The sequence below is a fragment of the Hirundo rustica genome, chromosome Z (genome assembly GCF_015227805.2).
Source record: "Hirundo rustica isolate bHirRus1 chromosome Z, bHirRus1.pri.v3, whole genome shotgun sequence".
Classification (NCBI taxonomy): domain Eukaryota; kingdom Metazoa; phylum Chordata; class Aves; order Passeriformes; family Hirundinidae; genus Hirundo; species Hirundo rustica.
The window spans coordinates 7,245,717-7,266,481 of NC_053488.1; the positions used below are offsets into that span (position 1 = coordinate 7,245,717).

Here is a 20,765-nt window from a genome sequence, read left to right on the forward strand (position 1 = left end):
CTCTTTATTTTGCAAAGTTTGGGGGCGTGTTAATACGACAGTGACTCTGTGCTTTGCCCTTACATTGATGGCTTTGCTGTGCTGGGAGAGCGATCTTGTGGAGATGATGAGGGAATACACCTCCCTTTCTCTGCCCATATTTGATGCGGATGGTTTTATTGTGCAAGCTCTTGCAGTCCGTGTTCATCCTTACAGTGAGTTGTTTAATACTAATAATTAATACTGCTAGCATATTATGGGATTTGTGTAATCTGGTGTCATCCTGGTGCAAGGGAAATCAGAAGATGCAACACTTACATGTGCTAAAGCCCTGCTTCCCAGGAAATGGCCAGACATCCGTTGCTGCTGGTAAGTAAAGGATAAAATCCATTTTTTTTTCTTAGCTTGCATGCAAGCTTGCATTTTGTTTTGCTTCAGTAAACTACCTTATCTCAAACTACTGGTTGTTTTCCATCCCACTTTTTCTCCTTTTTTCAGGGGAGAGAAAAGCTGAAAGGGGGGACTTATGAAGCGGCATCCAGCCAATGAAAACCATAGGGGCCAATGCATATTGTGCACCAGTCTAATTTTTGATACTTTGGGGTTTAGTAAGAAGTATTTTTGCTCATTTGTACATGAGGAGAAACGGGATCCAAAGGCACCAGGAAAGAGCTTCTCTTGAGCTCAGAATCACAGGGGATTGATCATTCCTTTCAGACAAGCTTGTGAGAGTTCTCTGTCCAACCTCACTGAAACCTACGTGTTTCGCAATAAAACTGGCAACCTAGGAAAGCACTGCAGACACTGAAAAATCCCAAGGGCTGGCCAGTGTGAGCACAAAAGTCCAGGTCTCAGTGCAGCCTCCTTCAGCTATAAAGTATGCAACCGCCTCGAGACAGCTATTTCGGAACATGGCCTTGTCGCCAGGACTCGTCACTTTTTCACTCGTCAAAAAAGCGGCGCTCTTTTGCAGACCAACCAGGAGCGCAAAGTTCTGCTGGACGGCGTGCCGCTAGGCGCTCCCGACAACTAATCTTTTAAGTATTTCGCCTCAATCCTCAGTCAGAATTAACACACAGGACCACCGCGCCCTCACCGCCCCCGCCCCACCGTCCCCACACAGCGCCCTCCGCACCGCCCCCTAGCGGCCCCTGCGCACGGCGCAGCGCGGGGGCGCCTGAACGGCAGCGTCGGGGCCCGGAGGGGAGGGGCGGGGCGTCTCTCGGCCACGCCCACCGAGGGAGCGCGAGCGTGGCGGATCCGCCGCGCGGCCGGGGCGCGAGGCTCCGCCCGCCTCCCTCCGCCAATGGGGGAAGGCGCCGCGGGGGGCGGGGCTGCCGCAGGCCGCGCGGGGGGGGCGGGGCCGGCGCGGAGTTGCCGCAGCGCCGCCGCTTGTAAACAGATCCCGCCCCACGTGACGCGCGCGGGGTGCTTTGCGCGGGGGCGCCCCGCATTGTCCGCGTCGGTGACCGGCGGGACCCGCGCGGGGAGCGGGAGGAGGCGATTCCCGTCCGCCCTTCCTCCCTCGTCGCTCCGGTGGGGAAGCGGCGCACCCTCCCCCTCGTACCCCGGCCGCTAAGATGGCTGGTGGTGGGCGGTAAGGCGGTGCGGGGCTGCGGAGCAGCTGACGGGACGGGAACGCGGAGGGCGGGCGGCGTGTGCCCGTGTGCGGAGTCGCGCAGCGCCATGTCTGCCTTCGCCCTGGAGGAGACGCTGGAGGCCGACTGGGTGGCCGTCAGGCCTCACGCTTTCCAGGAGCGGGAGAAGCACAAGTTCGCCTTCATCGTGGCCTGGAACGAGATCGAGGGCAAGTTCGCAATCACCTGCCACAACCGCACGGCGCAGCGCCAGCGCAGCGGCTCCCGTGAGCTGCGCCGCGGCGGCCCCGAGGCCGGAGCCGTCCCCAAGGCTGGCGGCCCCGCGGTGCGCAGGGACCCGGGGCCGCCCCGGAGCTGCGGCCATCCCCGGGCCGAGGCGCTGCCCAAGAGCCCGCTGCGCGCCAAGGGCAGCCCGGCTCGGAGGCCGCAGCGCGGCCCGGAGGCGGCAGGTGCCGCCGAGGAGATCGAAGTGCTGGAGCTGGGGAAGGAGGACGTGGCCGCCGCGCTGTCGCTGCCGCCCTCGCCGCCGCGGGCGAGCGAGTTGGGCGCTCCCGACGCGGAGCCGGCGGGGGAGGAGTGCAGCTGGGCCGGCCTCTTCTCCTTCCAAGACCTGCGGGCCGTGCACCAGCAGCTGTGCTCGGTGAACTCGGAGCTGGAGCCCTACCTGCCTGCCTTCCCCGAGGAGCCCTCGGGCATGTGGACGGTGCTCTTCGGAGCGCCGGAACTATCCGAGCAGGAGATGGACGCTCTCTGCTACGAGCTGCAAGTTTACTTGGTTCACAGCTTGGATACCTGTGGCTGGAAGATCCTTTCGCAGGTGCTCTTCACCGAGACCGACGACCCCGAAGAGTATTACGAGAGCCTGAGTGAGCTGCGACAGAAGGGGTACGAGGAGGTGCTCCAGAGGGCTCGCAGGCGCATTCAGGAGGTGAGGCTACTGCGTGGTCCAGATGCCCCCACTTCAGTGTTGCATTTAGTTTAATCTGTGGCATCTTTTTTAGTCGTTCTTGTTGTTGCTATCCTATTCCTTAGTGAGAAAATGAGGCTTAACCTTTCCAAGGTCCCTAGGGCCAGGATTTAAGGAGGTGCAGATTTCCATACTCATCTGAGTGTGGCACAATACTTTTTCTGTGCGATCAAATGTAGATGTTTGTGAATAAGTATCCGATGGATTTGGCAAAGTCTTGCTCTCATATTTTTGTTCTTGAATTGCCTTGCACCAGGATGTGTTTGGTCTGATTTTTTTTTTCTGTTAAATGAGAGCAGCAACATGTGGTGTTTATTTTGATAGTACATTTTAGGCGTTTGAGACCAAAAAATTCCAGGTTCATGCAGGCTCTGGGTACTGAATCTGGTATTTATATAGCAAGATTTTGTTTCCCAGTGGAAAGTACACCTTTTGTTCAGCTGAGAAGTTCCTAAAGTTGGAATTTTAAAAAAACCCTAAGCTGTCTGGTCCTAGTGGCTATTTTGCTATGGTGCTGTTGATATTGCCTGTCAAGACTTGGATGTTTCAGGACACTTCATGTCTTCCTTACACCGTATACTGATCTGGACAGAGTAATTGAGGATCACTTTCTTGGTCTTCATGGATTGAGTTATATGAGGATCCAGATTTCCCTGGTATAAAATGAGAATTTTTCACTTGTTTTTGTGCTTCAGTGGCCTGGGTCCAGAATGTACCCGGATCTATCAAGGTGTGACTATGAGTATGAATCAGGTTACACTGTTCTTTATTTTGCAAAGATCATCTTAATTCTGTTGTGGATATAGGTCAAGTTCGGCTGCTTCAGCTACCCACATATATCCTGCCAATATTCTTTTAAAAAATGTGTGATGGTGATTGTTTTTTCCTTGATGGAGTGTGAGCGTATCTTCTTGCTCACTGATGGCATAGTTTTGAGTCTGTAGAATTCAGGCCATGCTTTTCCTTGGTGACTGGAGTTACAGAGTATGAGGAAACTGTAGTTTCAATGATGTAATCATAGTAAGAACACCCAAGTATAGCATTGCCAGGTAAAAGTTTATTTCCAAACTGTCGTGTTAGGGTATATTATTTTGATTTTTTTTTTTTTTTTTTTTTAATGTCTGTGTAAAGGAATTAAGTCTTTCTGTTTGGTGTACAGTCAGTAATTAGTCTGATAAGATTCAGCAGTGGTTTTAGTCCACAGATGATGGAGACATACTATCTTTCACTGTTTCTTTTGACTACATGAATTTGTTTAGATTTAGCCTTCAATTCAGGAGTTTTTACCAGGAGCTGCGCAGGAAAAGAGAAGTTCCTGTTATGCACGTGGAATTTGGGGGCTGGTTGTTTAACTTGAAGGATGTGGTGGTCTTGAGGAAATACTAGTTAAGGATTAGTGAACAAGAACTATTTGTTTCTTGGAGAATCTCAATTTCTATTTTGTTAATACCGAAAATAGTACTGGCAGAAATAATTTCTCTAAGCTACATAATTTTATTTTGTTATAATGTTCTGAATTTGGTGCAGAGAAAATGGCAGAGCCTGTCTATGTATTTGACTACAGTATAAACTTCCTTTCCCATGATAACCAGTCTGGTAGTGTACCTAAAGTCAATGCAGCTGTACTTCTGTCAGTTGTGTAAGTTGATCCTTCTTTAATTAAAGGTAGTTCATGTTTAAGGAAAGAAACCAATGGAATGACCTGCTCTTTCCCTCTTGGCTCTCAGGTTTCTCTTTTCCTTACTTGTTACATGGGGGTTTACTTGGTCTACAGGAAATATCTTCCTTTAAGCAAAGATACTGATACTCTTTGTCATTGCAATTTTAAACAGATGAGGCAGTGGATGATGGACGCAGCTTGGTATTTCTGAAGTAAAGGTTTTTGTACTTTAAAGAAAACCTACTGGATTCATGTTTTATATCTTAGTTTACTTTTCCATCTGTGCTGGAATTCTGTCAGCTGATAGCAGGAATGTTGCTGTTAAGCAACAAGCAATTTAAAACTATCTTCTCTTACAAGAAATTTTTTGAAAAAGAGGAAGTGATTGAGAAGCATTGGTAACCAGAATGGTATCTAGGAGGAAATGTGAAGGGTCTTCATTAATGTAAAATTATGCAACTCCCAAGACCTTAACTTAGTGTCTTAAAATGTGCCTCTGTGGTTTATAGTTATTTCATATATTTCTTCTATTTCCCAGGACAAATTCTTCTGTGCAAATTACTTGAGGAATGCTTGCAGTTCCTCTTGGTTTTTATTCTTTGGGGTGGAGAAGCAAAGTGAGCAACCAAACCTCGTATTCATTGTTTTAGCATCCCCTGCTTGGACATTCCTTGCTTTTCTATAAATTACACACAAGCCAGTTTATTTTCACGGCAGCTAGTAATTGTTGCATTTTTAATAGTAATTTTTATCTCAGTCTGAATTTCAGGCCTTTAATAAACCATAAGAATGTTGCAAGTAGAAACAGATCCAAGATGAGTAAGTAAAATAGTTGTAGAGGAACTGTGTGACCTGGGATTCATTTCTTCCACCTGATTTGCAGTTTTGAAATAGCACTTCTTTTATTTTTATCAAATAAAATTATTAATTTTGAAATAGTTGAGGAATTTATTAAGTAAAAACTTGTTAATTAAGTTTATACCTGTTGAAAAAAATCTTCAGGTACTCAGTTAAAAGATAAAAAGATGTTATTTCAACCGATAGTATACCATTGAGTCCTTATTTGAGATTCCAGCTTCCTGAGCAGTAGTTCCAAAATAGTAAACTTTGTGTCAAGAAGGCAGAAGATGTTTGCCTCTGTACTCTTGGTTCTGCCAGTTTCCTGTTTATGTTCTTCCTGTATAGAGAAGAGGTTTTCCAGGCTAAGTGTAGATGTTAGTAATTTTCTGTGTGTTTAATAATATCAGTAATGGTCCTGTATCTCTTCTTCCATTCTGTGTTTTCAAAAGGCTGAAGGTAGTCATGTTTTCTTGAATGAAAAATGGTGTTAATGTAAACTGTGATCAAGAGGGATGGGTGGCTTAGTCATCCTCGGACACATTTCATTGTGTGCTCTTGCATAACGAGTTGAGAGTTTGGGAAGCCTATCTGTATGTTACATGTCTACTTCAGTATCTTTGAATTATCAGCCCCTGGGAGTGTTCCTGTTCCATATAGCTCTTAGTGGACTGAAATTTGGTCTAACAGCCCTGGTAGACCGAAATTTGGTGCATGATAGTTTATAGGATCTTGAGTACCAGGTATAAAACTAGTCAGAAGCTTGCTTTGGTTTTCTTTTGGCTTTATAAAATCTATGAATTCCAGTGTTTGCAGGTAGACAAAGACCATTTTTTATCCCTGCTCTGTGTGTCTTATTTTAATTTATTTTTTTTTAATGTGAAAGTTCAAACACTTTTAAGTGCCTGATTAAATTTTGAAGTAACTCTGAAGCATTTTATCTTCAGTGGCTGACTTTAGACTGCCTTGAAAGTGAGGACCTACTCCTGTTTTTAATCTCCATCTCCTGTGTAGTGATGTGTTTGCTAAGCATGAGAATAGTCCTGCTTGGCTTGATTTTCTTTTGATTCAAAGAACTAGAAAGGCTAAGGAAAAACGAATAAACTTTGTTACAGTAACAGCTTGTATGAGAAGAAAATGTAAAGGTTTTGGATGGAAAGCTATATGGTCACTTTATTTCCTTCATAATCAGATTTTTTTTCCTAAATCACTTTTGCATGTTTAGTAGGCAAGTTTATTTTGTTTTGGATGGATGAAATATGCTTGTCAAATTAGAGGAAGTTGCAAGGAATTGGTTTTGTTATATGTCATGGAATTTCACATTTGTTGCTTACAACATGTATCACTTCAGTATTGTCCCTGATTTCTGTTTATATCAAAAAAAGTAAATAATATCCAATAATATTTAGTTTTGTTGAAGCTGTTCTAATATTTTAGTAATAAATAATATTCAGGTTTGTTTCAATAACTAGAAGAATCTTATTTCATTGGCTTTGGCCATATGCATTCAGTTCTAAAATAAATGTTTATATGGTAGGTAGTGGGGCACTGTAACAAAAGTGGAAGTTTTCCAAAAGTGATGTGACTGGTTGCTGTTCAGTGATCTGCATCTAGGCACAATAAGATTTAAAGAGAGCTGCAACATCAGTCTCAAAAATAATGCACAAGTAAATAGAACACTACAAAAAAAGTATTCAGTGTTCCAGTAACATGGAAAAAATGTTAGCAGCGGTACTATTTCCATCAAAACCAATGTAACATCTTTCTGTGTAAGAAGAAAGAATAACTGAATCTTGTATATGAACTGCAATAGTTGGGTTTAGAAGGTGTTTCAGGAGGGACAGAACACTGATTTGGATTTAGCGCTGGGAGCACAGAGGACTAAAATAAGATACTGTGGATTTTTTTTTTTCCTATGGACATGAGGAGAGCAGAGTTAAAAGTACTGCTGAGCATTTGGGAAGTCCAAGCTACTTTTTTTTTGGAATGCTTTTTTTCCTGTACGTTTTATTTGTAGAGTTAATGCTTGTTTCTAGTAACACTGTTTGGATTATAAATCCTTTGTAAATAAACTGTTTAAGAGCTGAACTAGTACTGTAAGTTAGTACTAACCAAAATAAAATATGGCAGCAGCTGTAGGATATGCTCTGTTAAACAGGCAGGTAGCCTCCAAGCTCTTTGGAGACACCTACATGATACTAATACTCTGGCTAGTATTAGGCTGCTGCTAGGACAAGTTGGCAATGAATACTGCAGCTATGTCCAAAAGTCAGAGTGCTTAAAGCAATGTACATTTCTTCAAAACATGGGCAACTTTAATGTGCACAAAGAAAAGAGCATTGACTTGAAAAATTACATCTTTCTTGACAGAATTTAAATTTTAGATGAAAAGTAAAGTACATTTTGTGGAATATAGTTGTATTAGTTAGTAAGCCTGGACTTAATTTTTAGAAACTGAAGACAGCAGCTTGCAAGGCTCATAATTAATTTTCTTATCCAAATACCTGGATAGAGGGGGCCCGGGAGGGAAATGCAATATATCATCTTTTAAACTGCCTAAAGTGGGATTGGGGAACCACTTGTGTCTTTTACTTGGGGGAGTATTCTGATGCTGAGATAATTTCATTTGATATTCCCCTTGTTTCCGTAGATGTAGAGATGAATTTTCCTCTGTTTTTGTTTAAAATTTTTGGTACCTGTTTGCAGTATTTTCATATGACAATATTTTGAAGAGGTGTGAACAACCTATGTAATATATGTTCTGTAATCCAGTGTGCTACTCAGGATTCACAGCTTCCTTAATTTCTTAGCTTTTAGAGATAATATTGGCTTGTGCTTTCTTTGTGCTTACCTTTGTCTTGTGTATTTTTTCTCATATTTTTCCACCATTATTTTCTTTCTCTTCAATTTTATGTCCTTCCCTCAAGTAAATGCTGTTTCAAACCGCTTTCTTAAGCGAGTAACATTTTTTTCCTCTCCTTTTCTGTCAGACATAGTATTATTACCCAGGCAGGTGTTGAATTTGAAAGCTTCACTCTATTTTTTTAATATTTTTCTAACATGACAAGACACTATTTACAAATAGTCAGGGAGGATTGTGTGCTTTACAAATGTAAATATTGATACTACAAAGCTAAAGAAGGCATTGAGAAGCAGAGATTTTTGGAAATTACAACTTTTTTTTGGTGTTTAGGATGTACTTTTAACACTTATTTTTAAATATTATTAGAAACATAGCATTGCAATGCATCAGGATATTGCTGTTACTGGAGAGAACTTCAGCTGAAGTTAAGGCTCTTTATTAAGAGCCTTATTATTATTATTATTAAGACTTTATTTTTGCAAGAGAGGAAAACCTAGTCGTCAGAAATATGGTAGAGCGAGAAGGAAGATAGGACAGGAGGAGAGGGAAAATGATACTCTAAGGATACAGAGCATCAGTGTGTTAGTCAATATGTATCTGTATGTCTTTTGATGAGAAGACAGCTTCCCTGGCAAGCCAAGCTTTGGACGTGATCATCTGGAGCCGTTGACTGTAGATGTAAATAGAACATAAGTGATACATTGGCATGACTCCACTCACCAGTTACGAAGATTTTTGCAGATTACTGCTTTCAATTCAAAACCTTCCAGTGGTAAGACTCTATCTCTGGGTTTCCTTTCTATCTATTCTTTCCTGGGTGTGGTATTTTTGTAGGAATATCAAATGTATATCTGTGAGGTTTTTTGCTTACAAATATTACCCATTCAGACAAATCCGAACACTTGGTGGACTTTTGTTAAGGATTTGCTTCTGGAAAGGTGTTAAAAAACTTCCAGTCATTCAGCAAACTTTTGCATTTTGTTTTAAAGGAACTTGAGTACTTCTGATTTCTTAAATGCATAAAACAATGCATATTTTCCATTATCTACTGTTAAGATACTTTCTAAAAGGTATTTGTAGGCAAGTTGTTCTGACCTTCTTTTGGAAAAATGCTGTGATATTACAGCATTTAATAGTGTGAGGGAACTGGATGGATTTGTTGTGGGTTTTTTTTCTTTTTTCTCTCTGAAAAATGTTTTTTAAACAATCAATTAGTTTTTGTGTATGATGACTTGCAGACAGTTTATGTGGGCCACCTAAAGTTGAAAGTAGCACGACTTTCCACGTAACGGTATTGCATCATGATTTATTTGAGCAGCTTTAGAGAAAGAGTGTTGTAAAAGTTTTACAATAACTTAGAATCAAAGATTATTATGTTAAAGGAACCTTACTGTGTTTTCTAGTTGAACCCCATACTTAAAATAGAGCTAGTTTTGTTTAGGGCTTTTTTTTTTTAAAAAAAGGAAACCTGAACTTTAAAAACTAATGTGTTTTATATAGTTTGTTGAAAGGCAATTTAAAAAATTAAAAGAAAAAGAAGAAATGGAGAAGATATGGATGTATTAATTAAGTTGTGAAACTTTTAAGGGGGAAAATCTGTATATTAGTTATAGGAGTTTCTAAGTTTGTAATTTTTCTCCAGTGCTAATAGCCCTATGACTTTAGAGCCCAGATTCTTTTGCCTTCAGTAATATATTACTTGTTCATGATCATCAGATGTCCACATCTTAAATTGCATCATTTTGTCACTTCATAGTAGTATAATTCAGAAAATAATTCATATATGCAAAATCTTTGCCTGCCACTGTCAGCAATTGGAGTGAAGTTGGATGCAATAACATTGTTCACTGACGATTCACATATGTGGGAGGAGGTTAAAAAATCCCTAACTACTTGCAATGTTGGAGGTGTTCTGGAGGAGCTGAATGAATAGGTAAATGGTATGTATAATTTCAAATGTGTTTTACCATGCTGCTTTATCACACATGGATTTTATTTCCCTTTAATATTTAAACTGAGTATCCTTTCCCATTCATTTCTCCCTAAGAATAGGAATAAAACCAACTCAAACAATTAGCACCACAGAACACAAGTCTGTGTTCCCCTGGTGCTCATATAAATTGCTTTTGCCTGAAATACTATTCTGTTATTAAAGTGATTTAACAGCTTATAATTTACTGTATTTGCTATTAAAAGTAGGAGGAAAAATGTGCATGATACGGGATCTAAGGATTTTCTTGGTATCTTATTTAGCTTTTTGTTCTTAATAGTGGACTGTAGATACGTTCTTTCTACTGCGCTTTTTTTATGTATTCAGCTTCTAAATAAAATCCCCATTATTTGAGCTTCAAAACTTTAAAAATTGCATTTAGGGATGCAAAGTGGTGTTTCCTTAGCCTGCCTTTCCATGGTTGCACCATTGTATAAGGTGCTGTAGAGGCTGAACTCTACCACCATTGGAAGAATACACAGAGAGCCATTTGAGTTACCACTCGTCTGTCACCCAGGCTTAAAGGTGGTTCACCAGCTGTGTTGTTGAGGGGAGCTGAAGAACTGGATCATCAGCTTGCTAGTGTTGACAGGGAGGGATGCTATCGCTTTCTGTCCTCCCCCCGTCAGCTTTGTGTTCCTTCCTGTTCTGCTTCTCTGTCCTTGCAGTGTGCTGATTCAACTCAGTAAACCTCAGTAAATTACTCCAAGAGAGATCACAAAGTAGTTTTTGCCGGTTGCTGAGTAAGTTTGTTGAAGGATCTGAGAAATACTAAAGCCAATGAAGTGGGGAAGAGGGTGGCTGAGAGCAGAAGGAGTATGGAACTGGAGTAGACTGGGAAGAAGAGAGGCAGGAGGGGATGGGAAGTGGAATCTTCTTTTGATAGGAGCAAGCTATTGGGTCAACTTTAAAAAGTGAATTCTCCTATAAGTACTTAAAATCTGGTATAGTCATAATGCCTTACCTGCTTTGAATTAGAATTTTAAAAGTCTAACAGTAGAGTTATCAGACATTTGAGAATTACTTGCTACCATGCCAAATGCATTGTAAAACTGCTAAGAGTGCTAATTCAGTGCTGCAGATCTAATTCCCATGAGCTGACTTCACAGTGAAATTGATTGTACCTCTTTAATTTTTTTCTTCCTATCAAATGTTCTTTGTTTTCATAAAAGAACATTTGCTCTTTATTGGAGGTGGGTACTTGGCTGTATCCTGACATTGCAAATCTTATGTGAAAGGTTTTAAGTCTAGCACTATAATACCTGCTAACTAAATGTATTTGTTCTATGAAGATACTAGTTTGTTTAGATAGTTGTCAGTTTTGACGCTCTTGAGTTTATTTTCCTGACTAACAGCGTAGTTCAGAAGGATAGAAGAAGACAATCTGTGGACCAAAAGTTAAAATATTTTGCAGCACAGCCTGAATGCTTATGTAATGTGTGTTCTCAGTCTTCTGACCTGCAGAAAAAAAAATTACGTAGAACTCATTATCTTATATGTAAAGTAAGTTCTTTGCCAAGCCTTCAGTGTGAGGTGTTGCCTAGAAGGCTTTTTGTTCAGAGTTACCATGTTCTAACCAACTAGTGATTAATTAGTGACTTTATCTTTTCATTATTTTGCCCCTTTCCAAAGGAAAGGAGTTCCAAAATTCCATAATAACTGAAATACAGATCTAGACAGATCTGTATCATTCACAAAATTGTTACAATGTAAATACCTATTTCTGTGTAACTAGCAGGAAAAGGAAAACGTAGCACTCCTGAACAATGAGTGCTCCCATGCAGTTTGCTGTGATTTCTGTAGCTCATCTGTGGCTATCCTAATCTAAATAATATACTAAATTCAAACTAATACCTGGTATTACACATTTGACATGACAGTCTGACTAGTGAGTGGCACAGCCACATCACACTGTAAGGTAAGATGACCAGACAAGTACCAGTTTAAAAAAAAAAAAACCCACATGGTGTTACATTTGTCTTGTTTCCATGGAGGGAGATGCATAGCTTTTAATTGTTGACATCTCCCTCTTGAGCTTTCAGAAAAGATCTAGTGTGCCATACATTGTTGTCAGAGCTGACAGCTTCATGCCTGAGCCTTGTGATTTTCCAACAAGTTGTATATGTACATACAGTTCTGCTGAGATTTCTATTTAGAGTTTTCGTGTGGGAGGAGAGAAGTTGCATTGTTCAGTAATGATACATACATGGAAGTAATGTTTTGGCTTGCTTGGCTGCATTAAAATACTACTTCAATTTTTCTTACTCAGTTTAGTTGTTTTCTTTTTCTGTGGAGTTACATTACAGGTAGTATGTTGAAATGAGGTGCGTTTTGGTAGGTAAAAGAACTAGACAAAGTTAATTGTTACTGTCCAGGAGCTGTATAAGTGGGGATCCCTGATCAGAATGAAAAGAGGCCAGGCAATCTGTGCTGGTCATACGCTTCTGGGTTCACTCTTGCAGTGGGTAGATGCTGTATACCAGGTGCCCACCAGAGCTGCTCTATGGCTTTTCTCCTCAGCTGGATAGGGTGAGAAAATGACAGGGCTAATGGGTCAAAATAAGGACAAGAAGAGATCACTCATGAGTTACTGTCACAGGCCAAACAGAATCAACTTGGGGAAATTAATTTAATCTGTTGCTGATAAATCAAGAGTTTGATAATGAAAAATAAAACCAAATCATAAAACATCTTCATACCACTCGTCAATCTTGCACTCAACTTTTCTGCTGATTTCTCTACCTCCTCTCCCTTGGTGACATAGGAGGACAGGGGATGGGGATTGTAGTCAGTTCATCATGTGTTTTCTTTACCACTGCTTCCTCTTAGTGGTTTCCCCCTGCTCTAATATGGGGTCTCACCCACAGGAGACAGACTTCCATTGACTTCTGGCAGTGTAAGTCCATCTCATTGGGTGCAGTCCTTGGGGAACAGAGTGCTCCTGTGTCTGTCCTCCGTGAGATCATAGGTCCCGTCAGAAAACTTCGCCAGGGTAGGCTCTCTTGTCCACGGGGCCACAGATTGCCAGGAGCCTGCTCCGGCATGGGCTCTCTATGAAATGGCATTTTACTTCAGGGCCCATCCGTCTGCTCCAGTGTGGGGTCTTCCACAGGCTGCAAGGGTATCTCTGCACTGGTGCTTGGAGGACTTCCCCCAGCTTCTTCTTTGCTGACCTTGGTGCGTGCAGAGTGGTTCCTCTCGTCGGTTCTTGCTCCTCTCTTGGGCTGCAGTTGTGCCAGCACTCTTTCCCCATCTTAAATGTGTTATCCCAGAGGTGCTATTATGGTTGCTGATGGATTTGGCCTTTGCCAATGGTGGGTCCATCTTGGAGCACACTGGCTTTAGCTCTGTTGGACATGTGGGACACTACTGGCATCTTCTCACAGATGGCCGCTTCGTAGTTCCCCGGAACAAAGCCCTTTCCACCCATCCGGAACATCTCTGCACACATGTACTGAGGTCCCAGGCTCACTGTGTGCAGGTGAAGGAATGGTTTTAGTAGTGTTTAAAGGCGAATAATGTGGTTCATTTTGTATTAGCAGCTCTTCAGAGAACTAGATGACACATCTTATGGAAGTGTTCTGACTTTTTTTGTTTTCAACACCCAGTGTTTGCTTTCCAGTGTCTTTATTGGGTTTTCTTTTGTTTGCTGTTCATTTTTTTGAGTACATGTGAACTTTGAACTTGTTTGTTCTGTATGTTTTATCTGTGCTTTTGGCTTGATTAGCTCAGCTCTTCTTTAAACAGCCATTTTAAAAACTCTCCCCTAATCCAGACAATAACCTTGGCAGTGCATCAGCATGCACTTCAATTCCCTGTCTTCAGAAGCCTCTTAAAAAAAAAAAAATGGACACTTTTTGTGCACTCAGTAGGTGGTCAATTGCTGTCTTGTTTCCAAATAATTTAGTATGCAATTAATTTGTTTTTATCTTTTTTTTTTTTTTTTTTTAATCTTAAGAGGTTAGACAGATGTAGTGCTGGATCCAGCACTTCCATGCTAGTCAGTATTATCTAATTTATTTATGGCATCCTCCCTCCCTGTCTAGGTTTCATGTTCTCTTAGATGATTTCTGCCCTAGCAGTAAAATGTACTTTAGGTCTATGTAGGAGAGTTAGGCTTTGGTCTCTTACTGCTACAGTAATGGAACTGATCTTTTTTTACCACAAAGGTAAGGATTATTGATGGCAATGCAATCATGCGAACAGCTGGATATCCTGGCAAGTCTTAATCTCTTAACTATAATGGGTGACATTTAAGTACAGGACCACATGTTTCTAAGAGTGAGAAAAGCAGTTTGCCTGTCGTGAAGATTTCATATAATTGAGACTTCTGCATATTGTCAGGACATGTGGGAGTGTTATTTACTTTGAACAATGATTTCTTTTGTTTGTTTAAAGAGAAACAGTTCTAAGCATGTTCTGATGCAAAAAAAAAAAAAAAAAAAAATTGTTTTCTAAGTTCAGTTGCTTAAATTTTGCATACAGATTTTATGTACTCTCTAGGTTTACTTCTTTATAACTCATTGTCTGAAGCTCATTGTGGACTATTGCCAGTACATCATCAGAAGGGTTGAGTATTTTACTCTTAGGATTGCTGTTCTCAGGACAAAGGATGGAGTATCTAAAACTTCTCTCTGACAACAGCTATCTAGTTTTACCTGTGAAACTGAATATGCTTCAGTTTGAGTCTTTAGAACTCTTCTTGGAAATGGTAGGTAATACTGTCAGGCTTCTGACAATCTAAATTAATAGGAAAATAGTATGTTCTGTAGTTATTTCAGAAGTATGAAGGAGCTTAAAAACATACTGAAGAAATATCTTTATGGGTGATTTTATCTAAAAGTAGTTATTTGTCATATCACAATGTTTTTATAAAATACACCAAGAAAAAATAGGAGTAACAGGGAAAGTTTTGGGACTATTAGCAAAGGAAATGTAAGACTTGACTCTTCTGTGATTAAATCAAGCTTTGGCTTATGCACCCAGCTGAGGTCAACCTGCACATAATTACACTGTCTGCAGTAATGCTTTTAAAGCTTTTTGAACAACAACAACAAAAAATACTGAAGACAGAAATAATCTTTGTTATATAGCTCAAATATATGTGCTGTTAAAATTTTTTTTTAAGTGTTTCCTGCTGGTTAGAGTGTATCTGCATAATAGTTGCCTAAAATATATGGATTCATTTAGTTGTGAACAATGTAACATCTGTGAAACATGATTCTTAAAATAAATGCAGCATTCAATGGGTATAGAGCTAGTCAGGCCTGTACCGGATGTTACTCTACTCTCCTCCACCCACTTCTTTAAATAATGTAATTAAAAATTTGTGAAAGTCAAAAATTCATACTGAGACTGTTGAAGTAAATGAGCAGTAACACTGAATGACTGTGTTGAGAACTAGTCTTCACTGGGGCATAAAACATGCCACACAAATTGTTCATGTATTTTGTGCCAGCACCTTGAAAACTGCCTGGCTTTAATGTTCCGAGTTGGTCTAGACGCTTGGCTAGGTACTCATTTAGGTACTGCCTGTGTGGAAATGGGAGCACGCAGAATCAGACTGCTTGTGAGTCTATGGAGGGTGTGGTTTCCATGATGACATGAATTCTGTGCTAGTCCCAGCACCCCAGGTATCTAATAGTCTGAATACTGTCTGGATGGCAGCCAGCCAAAAAAATGCTTCAGCTAACTGTGATTTGGACCACGAAAGCTCCATCAGACTGCGTTATGATGGGAGGTGCTCTGTGCAGCCAGCTTTGTGCCATCTGTTTCCCGTGTCAGAGCCCCTTCCAGTCTGGTGACAATAAAGCACCTGGACTCTTCATCAGGCTTAAAAGTCTGTCCGGTCGTAGAATCAATTGGTCTTCTGTTCATACCACAATGGATTGCTGAAGCCTTGGTGATTGTATGCATTCCAGTTCCAAAACGTGAGAGAATGGTTCTGTATTCCTTTAAACCATTTATGTAGGATCATTTAGGTCAGAAAAGACCTTTTAAGATCACCAGGTCTCCAGCCATTAATATAGCACTGCCAAGCCCGCCACTAAACCATGCCCCTAACTGCTACATCTGCACATCTTTTACATACCCTCAGGGTTGATGATGGAGCCACTTCGCTGTGCAGCCTGTTTCAGTGCTTGACAATTCTTTCTGTGAAGAAATTCTTCTGTTATCCAATCTCAACCTGGTACAGTTTGCGGTTATTTCCTCTGGTCCTATCACTTGTTGCTTGGGGGAAGAGACCAATCCCCCCACAGCTACAAGCTTCAGTTAAAAAAAAAACAATAAGACAAACTGTACATATAGTGAAAGAGTAACACTCCATTAGGATTAACCATAGCAAACTCCAGCCTGCATTAGGCAAAATTAGGGAAGAGGGTTGGCAGGGGTTTTTCCAAGTCCTGTATTAGCTATACCATCTTACTTCCCTTTGTTTAATAAACTTAGAGTTAATTTTTATAGTTAGTTCTTAGAGTTCATGTGAACTTCCCTAGAAGCTATTGTACCATTTTGAGAAGTGCTGTTATCTAGAAATCCTTTTTTTTTTTTTTTTTTTTTAAGGTCTTTTCCTGCATCTCTCTTCTCTAGGGGAAAGACTCACTGCAGTGGAACACTATAATTTCTCTACTTCCTGCTTCCCTGGTAGCAGCTACCAGGGAAGCAATTTTTGCCGAGGAGTTAGATATTTTGATTTATTTAGGCTAATCTTATAAAACTTAATCTCTAGACAATTCACCAGTTGCCTGAAAGGCACCTTAGTGCCTTTCTTGCAATGAGGCACCCAGAGCTGAACACAGTATTCAGGCTTTATGTCCAAGGTTGGTGTTTTCTCTTGCAAATGGGGTCTGAATAGATGGATGGGTGTAATGAGCCTGGATGTAACAAGTACTCTCAGCCTGGTTTCTTTCCCGTCTGTTTTGAAGAACTGAAGAATACCCCTACTGAATAGCTCATTGATCTTTGTATTAATAAGATGATACTCTTTGGCTTCTAAGTACTTTTTCCTGTTTTGTTAAATCTTTTTTTGGGGCGGGGCGGGGGAACGGATGACTGCAGATTAAATGAAATTTTGTCAGCGTTTTCATTCAGAAAGCCTTCATTAGTTACAGGAAATGGATTCTGCACACATTGTTGCCTTAAGGATGAAGAATGGAGCTTACCTTGTGTTAATAGTTAAATAATAATAATATATATATATATAATTCTCTATTAATTGGTTATGAATAACCTGCCCTCACTTCTGTGTTTGATTTTTTAATTATTTTTTAATTGAAGATATAGTATTTTTGAAGGAGTTGAGAATTACAATTTGGTTTAGGTTTTGGGTAACTCCAGCAGCAGACTGTCACAAACGAGACCATGAAGTTATGCCCATTTACTTACCTTTTGTTATGCACAGGAATGTACTGATAATTCATTATTTTATCCCTGTTGTTTTCAGTGATGGACATGATTTTTTCTGAACAGCCAACTAGATATAAGTAGCTCCTAGTTTTTAGTGTCCTTAAGATGTCTTAGTACTGTTCGGATAGTCATAAAAATGAATTGGTCCTTCATTTCTTGGCACTTTCACTCCAGCTTCTGCAAAGTTTTCCCCATCTACCAAAATACCAGAACTACTAAACAGGCCTTAAGAATAAAATAAAAAGAATAAAAAGAAAAAAGCTTCTGCATTGTATTGCTCTGTCCCTGGAATAAATGTACCTAAGATTCTCCTTTAAATGATTGCATTTTCTCAAATTGTCATTTTTTGTTTTCCTCTAGAATTTGTATCCTAGTAGAGTAGTAGTGTTTCACCATGAAACAGAGGTATAAATATATTTTATAGTAAGTTACTAATAGCGTAATCAACTAAAAGGAAATTGTCATGTACTGGTAGAGTTGCTCCTTCTTGCAATGGGTTACTTGAGAAGAGAGATACAGTAGCTTGATGGAAGGATAATTACAGCTCGGGGACTGCAGGGGGATTTCTGATTGTGCCCAGGGAAAGTAGGAGAAAGCTGGTATATGGCAACTCTGCTTTTAGGCCCTAGTCGCCTGGAACTGGAGCTGAGGAGGATGGTACATTCTTAGACCAGACAGTTAAAACGAACAGTGAGTTGGAATAACGTGTGAGATTCACAGGGACTTAAGGCACGGATCCAAGAGTATCTGGGTCTCTCATTTCAGGTTGTATTATGTGTGTCTAAGACTGAAAGTTAATAAAACGCTGGTCGTACAGAGTGCAATCCCATTAGTTGTTTTCTCAGTGTGAACTCAAATGCTGCAGAATACTACTGGAAGAGTAGAAGAGCTTAGGCAATGACTTTGTGATAGGAACCATTCTCTATGTGAAACTGTTTAGGTAACAAATTGGTTTGCCTTGTGCTGGAGTTTCCTCCTTGTGAGGAGTTCCACATGTGTTTTACATCCTTTCTCCCAGACGTTTCTTCTCTGCTAAACCTTAATAAGGGAAAGCTCTTCCTGTCTTTTAATGGAATCTGACTTATTTTTGTGCTGAACGTATAAATAAAGCCACTGAGAGCATCTCTGCATTCTGCTCTGCATCCTCTCTCTATCCTTTAGTGCTTTAAAGGTGGAGTTACAGAGATGTTCTAAAATAAACCTTCCATTACAAAGAAAGATGCTTTTCATACCCATTCTGGTCACTGAAATACAGATTACTCTACAGAGAGTATTTCACGGATGGCTTAGCATCCAACTTGAATGAACAGATAGAAGATAGGATATATTTATTCCACAGTGTCCCTAATTTTTTTTAAGTTTATTTAAACTTGTGAATATATGCTTTTGAGATGATAATATAAAGGACAAGAGACTTTGACTTAGAAAATTTTATGAGGGGAATTAATTTCAGATAATCTTGTATTTATAAATACATTAAGTATTCCACATGTCTGTATGTTTAGATTTTATTAAACAACTAAATATTTTTTATTAGAAATGGTGAAAGTTTTCCAGCACCATGTGAAGTCTGCTCATGCAGATGACTAAAAGAGATCCAAAATGAGCATATACAATAATAAAATCATACATTGTAGCTAGTAAATTTTCTGCTTCATAAGAACTAAAAGGACAGACTGTATTTTCTTACATGAAATAAAGTAGTTTTGCACTAACAGCTAAGTATTTTTTAAAGATCATAATGCTTAAGTAATTCCTGTTGTAAAAATAAAATTAATGAAAAGTTCATACATTTTGTGATTGAACTTTCTATTAAGTTTTGTTTCTTATAGGTTACACTCTGTCTGAGGCCACACTGATGTAGTGGGGGCTGTATGGAACTAAAGAACAGACTGACAAAAAAACCACAAAACCCAAACACCAAGAATTCCCCCAAAATGTACAAATTTCAAAATGCAACTTCTCTTTGTCTCCTTGTCTAACATTCCTTTCCCTCCCTGCTCTGATACCCAAAAGTGGGAAGTGTCTGAAGTAGCTTACCTCATCACTATATTATAAATTGTTATGCTAAGTTGCTTTTTCTGCTGTCTTTGTGCTTATATTCATTGCCTTCCAGAAATTTTTGGAAATTAAAGAATCAGTCTGAGTGCTGCTCAGTTAAGGTTAAGGTTATAAGAGATGTGCTTATAACTAACTGGCTGAATATAAGATGTGTTTTGGGGACTAAGATTGTTTTGTTTTATTTATTTGTCTGGTAGTTTTGTGCGAAGGCGAAGATGATACAAGGAGCTAGGCTAAAAGTGTTTTTAAAATTACTTTCACTTTTAGCAGGAGTGTTCCATTTTCATTAAAACTTGTACTTTTTCTGCAGCTTCTGGAAAAGCATAAGAATACAGAAAGTATGGTAGAACTCCTTGAACTGTACCAAATGGAAGATGAAGCCTACAGTAATCTTGCAGAAGCGACCACGGAGCTCTACCAGTACTTACTGCAACCATTCCGAGATATGAGGGAACTAGCAATGCTTAGAAGACAGCAGATAAAGGTAGGATAAAGGCAACTGATATTTTTATTAATTGGGAAGTTCTGCTTTTTAGTTCCTATTTACTACTGTTACTACTACTTCTGTTATGCAGTATGTGAAGTGATATTTTTGCACTAGATGCTGACCCTATTTTTCTGGGCTTTTCACTCCGATGAGTGCTTTTGAAGAGTGAGAATATCTGACATATGTAGCTAAACACCACCTGTTTATCTTACCATCTTACCCTTCAAATGCATGACTGAATTAAATAGGTCAAACTTAAGATTTTGTGGTTGCTGGGAATATTGAGTAATATATAAAATACAAAGAGATGTGCAGTGTTTATACTGTTGTTAATTCTAGAAGATTACACAGAAAGTTACTTTTCTTTTTAGTTTCCTGAGATAATCTGGTGAACTGTGGAAAGCCAGTAGCTTTTTATCTGATATTGTGAAAGACTTAAACACATGAAACCATATTAAAATACATAATTTGTTGTAACACTTGGACAGTATATTTTCCTAAGACCTAAAAAAGCCATCTGAAGAATACCGCGTTTCGGTAAAATTGTTCCAGAATGCTTGTTACATTTGAAAGTAATTCTAATCTTGAATGCATAGCCAGAATTAACAAATGTTATCTTTATTGCATCTTGGAAGGACTTTTGATAAAGATATTAATTCCTGTGCAGATTATTAAGACTGCGGCCTTCTGATTCTAAGCTAAAATTTTGGTTTATTTCATCTGTGTTGTAAATGTAATTTTATCTCAGCTTGACACATTGTTCAGTTAAGGGACAATTATTTTTACTGTTTCCAGCTTAAAAATAGTGTTCCTCTCTGGTTTTGAGAAAGAATAAGGGAGGGAGGCAAAAGGATTTGCGATGTACTAGTTTTATTTTGACATAGTGCTGTGTGCCTAAAGTAATTTTTCAGAAAAA

General features: G+C 39.7%; 1 protein-coding gene across 1 annotated transcript in view; it reads left to right on the forward strand.

The window, feature by feature from the left end:
• Positions 1-1,456: 1,456 nt before the first annotated feature.
• Positions 1,457-20,765, forward strand: part of JMY (junction mediating and regulatory protein, p53 cofactor) — a 63,159-nt gene continuing 43,850 nt past the window's right edge. The window contains exons 1-2 of the mRNA XM_040089897.2: positions 1,457-2,505; positions 19,673-19,846. Of these exons, the coding sequence (XP_039945831.1) occupies positions 1,666-2,505; positions 19,673-19,846 (1,014 nt within the window). The 5' untranslated portion in view covers positions 1,457-1,665. The remainder of the gene's footprint in view (positions 2,506-19,672; positions 19,847-20,765) is intronic.